This window comes from Leptinotarsa decemlineata, unplaced genomic scaffold (genome assembly GCF_025532065.1).
Source record: "Leptinotarsa decemlineata unplaced genomic scaffold, Ldec_3_MD MMD2_tig00000035_RagTag_RagTag, whole genome shotgun sequence".
Lineage (NCBI taxonomy): Eukaryota > Metazoa > Arthropoda > Insecta > Coleoptera > Chrysomelidae > Leptinotarsa > Leptinotarsa decemlineata.
This window is the reverse complement of record NW_027412540.1, coordinates 11,801,789-11,809,388: the sequence shown is the minus strand read 5'-3', so window position 1 is coordinate 11,809,388 and position 7,600 is coordinate 11,801,789. Positions and strand designations below refer to the sequence as shown.

The window sequence follows — 7,600 nt, the reverse complement described above, 5'->3', positions numbered from 1 at the left end:
TCCATATAAACAATATAATTTGAAGAATGGTTATAAAAACACAAATTCTAAAAAATTTCGTGAAGTAATCAAACCACTATTAGACTCGCCACAATATCCAGTAAGAAGTAGAATTGGTGGAGCACTCAAACGAATGAAAATGGAGAAAACACATATTCTAAACCTGTGAATTATGTGTACTGGAATTCACCGAAAGAGTTAGTTTCTTGCCTACGACTATTGGTAGCTTCAAAGTCAGCTGGTCATACAGGACATGACAATGAAATAATTTCAATAATTGAAGAATTACGTGAAGAAGGTATAATATATTAACATATTCACATGTAATGATCACTGTCACATCATCATTCAATGCAGTAACATTATCACCATTTCTCTTTAATCATATTGAAATAGAATGACTAATGAAATGAGTGATGTCAAACGACAAGTTGACATAAACCTGCAAGACGTAATTTTCGTAGAAGAATAACCACCATCAAAGTTTCTGCAGATCTATGGCAAATAGATTAAGCTGAACTGCAACCTTATGCAAAAAGAAATAAAGGATACCGATATATACTTGTAGTGATATATTGTTACTCCAAATATCTGTGGACAGTAGCAGTTAAGGATGAAACAGGTAGTACAGTAACTAATGCAATGAAACATGTACTGAAAGAAGCCAAATACTCCCCCAAACACATACAAAGCGATCAAGGGAAAGAATGTTTCAATAAAAGCTTCTCATCTCTCATGCGAGAATATAATATCAATCATTATTCATCATTTAGCACAAAGAAGGCAGCTATAGCAGAAAGAGTGATTCGTACAATAAAGGGGTGGCTCTACAAGGAATTTTCGATGAGAGGTCAGCACAAATGGCTTGATATTCTTCCATATAGTAGGTATAACAATAAAGTTCATCGTACAATAGGTATGGCACCCATTAATGTTAATCCATCAACAAGATTGATTTTCAAAGGTATCAATGGAGTTGGAGGAAAACAAAGTTAACCCAAATTCCGATTGAATGATATTGTACGAATAAGCAAATACAAAAATATTTTTGAAAAGTCTTACACTGCGAACTTTACCACGGAACTCTTCAAGATTGTTAAAATCAATAAAACCTTCCCCACAACCTATAATCTTGAAGATATGAATGAACAACCTATTAGAGGATTTTTTTACGAAGAAGAGTTATTGCGAACCGAAAATCCTGACGTATATCTGATCGAGAAAGTGCTGAAGAAAAGAAAAAATAAAGTATATGTAAAGTGGTTAGGACTTCCTAGTGAACAGAATTCTTGGATTAATGAATCAAATATGCTTTAAATGTATCTAATAATGTATTTATGGATAAAGTAATGTTGAAGTTCATTATTGTTTTCATTTCAATTATATGTAAGTGAATTGAAAAAATATTGCAGCGGTAAACATTGCCCCAACCATTCGCAATGTTCTGTGTATATCAAACCAAATTAATTGTATACCCGCTTAAAATTTTTTTCAACTCCCAATATTGAGAACACAATACCATTCCCAAAACTAATCGCTGTTACTATGAAATGCTTTCTCAACTCTTTTCGCCAACTATCTCTCACTGATAATGCCGTTTCATAAAGTCGAGTCGACTCCTCAAGCTCTGCCTGTGCTTGCATTCTCGAACGTTGATTGAATTTGTCATCTTCCATGATTTTTGAACGTAGTTCATCTGCTTCTTTGCTCATGTTAGCCAATTCAATTTTCGCTAATGCAATCTCAGCATCTAATGCTTGAAGAGTGTCCTTATTGACACTAATAGCTTGCTCACTCTTTTCATGTTCAGCAATAGCCATTTGTGCCTTTACAAGACGGCATTTCGCTTTCTTTTTCATGTCTCCAAACCGAAGTATTGGAGTGAAAGAAGATAGCGATTCAGTCATCAAATCACCCTTCATTTCTTTGGGTTCACATTTTGTCTTCCTCTTCGATCTGTCACTTTCCGTTGTGGGCTTTTTCTCCAGCAAACCACTTTTCGATTGTTTTTTTTTTTTTCAACTCAGTGACAATCGATGAAGATGCATTATTAACCTTCCTTTTGATAGTTCTGGATTTCTTATCAACACCAAGAGGGGGGGTAGATGAAGGGTGTTTGGATGTTGATGATTGTGAAATGATTGGAGTTTCAACGATAATTTGTTGAATTGATTCCGGCACATCTGCGATGTTAACGAAGTCGCTAATATCAAAATCACTTATCGAGTCTTCTGACTGTAAATGTAATACTGGAATATTTTCAAAATCAGTGTGATCGATATCAACAAGTGGTGAACCATGTTACATGATGTTACTGATACTTCACCTTTTATAGAAGAAAATAAACTAGCGCATGCGCTCTTTCGTCAACTAGCCCACTCTCTCATCGACTAGAGATGCCATATCCTTCTCTCCCACTTAAAACGAGTCAAGTGATAGGTGGGAGTCGTACCACTTCCGTTTCCTATTCAATCGTATAAGTCGACTTGCGATCCTGAAGTTCATTCATTCACTCTCTACAGCTGTGAGCAAACAACAACAAGATGAATTCTGCAAAAATAAATGCTGCATTAAATAGAATATCTGCTGTTGATGAAAACAATTGGATAGACGAGGATGTCAATGTTCCGCTAGAGGAAGTGATAGTTGGAGCAAAAGATGTTGGAGTCGATAAAGATGAGATAGACGGAGTTGAAAACGAGGCCAACCAAAGCGACGAAGATGATGACGTGATAGAGTTTGAGAGGGTCATGGATGAAGAAGGAGATGACGAAGGGACAGAAGCTGACACAACTGAAGGCGATGGTGCTTTGAGGATCGGTATGCGAACGCTCAATGTCAGTGAGACACTGGAAGATCCCTTAGATTTGTATTGTGCAATGGATGCATACGTATTGATCAGCACAATAGATGGAGAGAACAAAAAACTATGTTGGTGCTGATTTCGGTTTTATTCGCATAGAAACAATAATGGAGGGTGGTATGCCCATGTCAACACCCACAACACTGTCTCAATTATGGGAATGGGACAGAATTGGTGTGAATCTTGCGAGAGGTCACTAACAAACTTCACCCGAGTATCTACATGTATTATATGTAATAATGTCCAACCTGTGGCACAATAACCGTGGACCTACTGGTCAAAAAAAACAACAGCCCTTTTCAGGGCTACATTATTCACACAAACGGTAGTAGTAGAATTCACAGATTATTTGATAAATGACTACTTTGAATAAAAAGTCGAAGTTAGGATTTTGTTCATCATTGAATATCTGTGCATATGATGAGTACTACTTTGACTGAAAAGTCGAAGTTGGTAATTTGTCAATCATTGAATATCTATACATATGATGAGTACTACTTTGACTGAAAAGTCGAAGTTGGTAATTTCTCAATCATTGAATATAATGATGAGTACTACAGAGTTGGATGATGATACTTTCACATAAGTTTAGACTAGTAGTGTTAACCTATTTCTGATTGAAAGTATAATGATAGCTCTGAAAATAGTTGTTTATTGTCTTCAATTGTAGCCCTTAAAAGGGCTGTTTTTTCTATTAATCCTTACAATGGTATGGACTAACGCTCCTCATCATCAGAAACAATCATGATGGTGTCATCATCTGAATCATCTGTATCTGATGATATACTGATTATGTCGTCCTCATATTCATCAGATTCATCTGAATCAGATGATATACTAATTATGTCGTCCGCATGATCATCTAGCTCGTTATCCTGTAGATCGTCTAACTCATCTACTTCCTCTTGCATACGTTCCGGGAAATCATCAGGAAGATCGTAGATGCGTTGCAGCATTTCTGCGAAGGTTGTACTGAAATGATCAAACGTAGAATCTATTTCATGTACCTGGATGGGTCCTGTACTCATCATAAAAGACTCTGGTACACTCATCGGTTCGGTGGTGGAATCAGCAATCGACATTGTGGAAGAATGATGTAGAACTGGGATTGATACTATATTTATATTGCTAAAATGGAGGGGGTTGAAGTGTAAATGTAGAACAATTCAATGTTTGAAATTCGAAAGCACCAAGAATAACGATTTTATGAAAACTCTGAGTGATCATTAAGAGAAACTCTCAATGATTATTATGAAAAACTAAAAAGGGAGAGGAAGGAAGACACTGCCCCAGCCTGGCAGTGCCTCGTGTACACCAACCAAAAAGTGTGTACTCCGTGGAAGGAAAGGAAAAGAAAGGAAAGGGTGGGAGAAACAGAGAAACGATTACATATCGTCGTCGGAATTTAGGACATCATCGTCATCAGTTAGGATGGGAGATGGTGGAGGACTATCCTCGATAAGGATTGGGGATGGTAGAAGTCTGATATCGCCAGCGTCATCGTCGTCGTCGTCATCGTCATCATCTGTGGTGTCTCCAGGCGGTGGGTCATCCCATTCGTCATCCCATCCGTTGGGATCCAGATAATCCCCGTCCGATAGGTCAGCTTCATCACTCCCAGTGACATGCTGAACCTGCATACTGTAGTCATCATTCATGAATTCGAAGGGAATGTCATGGGGTGCCGTTGTGGAGTGCACGAATCTTTCCTGTATAGATGCATAGTAAGGCATCTGAGGCTCCGGGACACTATAGGGCTCAGTAGTTGAATCAGGTTCCATGTTGGAGGTGGCTGATCAACTGAATATTCCAACAGATAATTCCTACTTTTATACTTTTGAAAGGGAGTGGGATGAAAGAACTTGGAATTGAAATTGAAAAAAAGAAAAATAATGAGAAGACGAAGTGAAGAAAAATGCTCCAACCATCGCATTGTTCAATGTGTACCAAACCAAAACAATGTACACCCTTTATTTCACTTCTTTTTCCATTTGTTTTTTTTTGTTTTTTATTCCTAAAATTATAATTACAAACCTAAAACTACCATGCTACCTAATTATCCTGAAATTATCCTAGTTGACCTAAAAACTATTTCCCTTTACTTAAAAATGTCTTAATAAATATGTTTAGTTCATTATTGAGCTCTATCGAAGAGGTCTCTGCCTTCCGCCTTTCTTTCAGAGATGCAGTCCTTCGATCTAGCTCGACCATCCCCATTAACAACTCGCGCCGTCGCCTAGCAATTTCATTCTCCTCCCGGGAAATGCTAGCCAACGCGGCCTCACTATTTCGTGAAGCGAGTGCAACATCCCTACACCTCTGTAGGAAAGTTCCCATCTCCTGGGGGTTAACCTCTCCGATAGGCTCCGGCACTGGTGACACTTGTGGCGCGATCTCCCCGGCAGGCTTCGACACTGGTGGCACGACCTCCATGGCAGGCTCTGGCACCGGTGTGAGTTCTATGGGTGTCAACATCGCTAATGGTGCGAATTGGGTGAGGATTTCACCTGGAGATGGCACCCTCGGCACCGGCTTATATGCCCTCCGTCTTCCCACTGTCAATGCGAGCGATGCGGGACGTCTCGGAGGATTCCTTTTGGCGGTCGACCAACTACCTGCATAAAGGTTAGTCCTATTGCATTTACTCCTATACCTTTGAATGGGACAAACCTTTGCTGCAGGTTGCCGTATGGCTTTGTTAACAACCCTGTCTTCCTGGAATGAGACAGGGCTGCGTGGCCGCTGCACACCACCCGAAGTTGAAGCCTTCACCTCTTGGACCATCACCACCTCGTCTCCCTCGAACATGTCAGGGCTGCCTGGTCTCTCCACCCCAACATCCACAGGTATGATCGATGCCACAGCGTTGTCGATTTCCTGCGTGTAGTTTTCCATTCTGAAAATGTAAAATAATACGAAGTTAGTTGTTATAAAAAAGTAACATTGATAACTTACTCAAAATTCGCTTGTTGTAGACTGTAGAAGACTGCTGTAGTAGACTGCTGTTGTAGTAGACTGCTGTAGCTGGACTGCACTCGATGGTAAGACTTGTCGTACTGAATGCCGAGAAGTGCGCTCCTCGGGGTTTAGGCAGAAGTGTGAGTGAGGTGGGGGCGCGCATGCGCAATGATGGGGTGAGGCGAGCAATGGTGGGAAGGGGGCGGGGCTAAAAGTGGAGGAGAGTGGGCGGGGACTAGAGTGTATTGTTGAAATTTTTTTTTAATGAAACATAAAATTAAAAATTTTCAGTTATAGAATCGGCATTGGTCATCTACAGTCATAGAACCGGCATTGGTCATCTACTTAAATTGTGACTGGAGAAAAAAATCATTATTTTTTGTAAATCTATATTATTAAAATCAATAATGGGGGTATTTAATTATCAGTGTGTATGTAGAATCGATACTTTTTGAGAAAAGAGTGGTGGAATCTCATTATTATAATATTGAATTTATTACACTTATTTTCAATTTTACACAAAAAATAGTAATGACAAAAGTTGTAGAGAATTCAATTTTCAACAAATTTGGTTTCCATTAATTTTTTCGCAGGATTGATATTTTTCGAGAAAAGAACGGGTAGTCATCTCATTATGTAATATTAAATTTATTACACTTATTTTCAATTTTACACAAAAAATAGTGATGACAAAAGTTGTAGAGAATTCAATTTCCAACAAATTTGATCTCAATTAATTTTTTCGCAGGATTGATATTTTCGAGAAAAGAACGGGTAGTAATCTCATCATGTAATATTAAATTTATTACACTTATTTTCAATTTTACACAAAAATAGTGATGACAAAAGTTGTAGAGAATTCAATTTCCAACAAATTTGATCTCAATTAATTTTTTCGCAGGATTGATATTTTTCGAGAAAAAACGGGTTGTAATCTCATTATGTAATATTAAATTTATTACACTTATTTTTAATTTTACACAAAAAATAGCAATGACAAAAGTTGTAGAGAATTCAATTTTCAACAAATTTGGTCTGTCTTCATTAATTTTTTCGCAGGATTGATATTTTTCGAGAAAAGAACGGGTTGTAATCTCATTATGTAATATTAAATTTATTACACTTATTTTCAATTTTACACAAAAAATAGTAATGACAAAAGTTGTAGAGAACTCAATTTCCAATAAATTTTGTCTTCATTAATTTTTTCGTAGGATCGATATTTCTCGAGAAAAGAACGGTTGTAGTCTCGAGAAAGATTTCGAATCTTGAAGATCAAAAATTTTTTTTAATTATAAACCTTTAATAATTCATAAAAAAAGTAAAACATCGATATTAGTGGTTCAAATTCCGGATTACCCATAAAAAAAAGCAAAATAATTTTTATATAAATGAAGCTTTCATATCTTATATAGAATAATAAATGTTATTAACACCAATATGTGAGCCTGTGGCGTAATGGTTAAGACCCTAGCCTATGCCACAAATGCGTGTGACCAAAAATTTTTTTATTTATTTCTCACCATTATTCCTTGTGATTTAAATAGAATTTAAACTGTTAGTATGAGTGGGCCTGTGGCAGCATGAATGTTAAGGTATTATCCTACCACGCAGACTATCCAAGTTCGAATCTTGGTGAAAGAATGGCAAAACTAGAAAAAACTGGAAAACATAATAAGAAGGAGGAGGAGGGGGGAAAGGGGGTATAGATATGTAAAAAAAATAGTTTTTTGAATTTTTTTTTTTCAAATTTAATTTTTTTTTTTCAAATTTTCAAAT

At 37.1% G+C, this 7,600-nt stretch overlaps 1 protein-coding gene across 1 annotated transcript; it reads right to left on the bottom strand.

Moving 5' to 3' along the window:
* Nucleotides 1–4,722: 4,722 nt before the first annotated feature.
* LOC141481008 (uncharacterized) lies at nt 4,723–6,572 on the bottom strand. The gene is made up of 2 exons (XM_074171892.1): nt 5,819–6,572; nt 4,723–5,759 (listed from the first exon to the last, which is right to left on the bottom strand). Exon 2 carries the CDS (start codon nt 5,756–5,758, stop codon nt 4,952–4,954), a length of 807 nt encoding a protein of 268 aa, XP_074027993.1. The 5' UTR covers nt 5,759; nt 5,819–6,572; the 3' UTR covers nt 4,723–4,951.
* Nucleotides 6,573–7,600: the final 1,028 nt, after the last annotated feature.

Excerpts from the sequence above, each read along its gene's own strand:
- LOC141481008 (XM_074171892.1), bottom strand. The coding sequence starts at position 5,758 with ATGGAAAACTACACGCAGGAAATCGACAACGCTGTGGCATCGATCATA.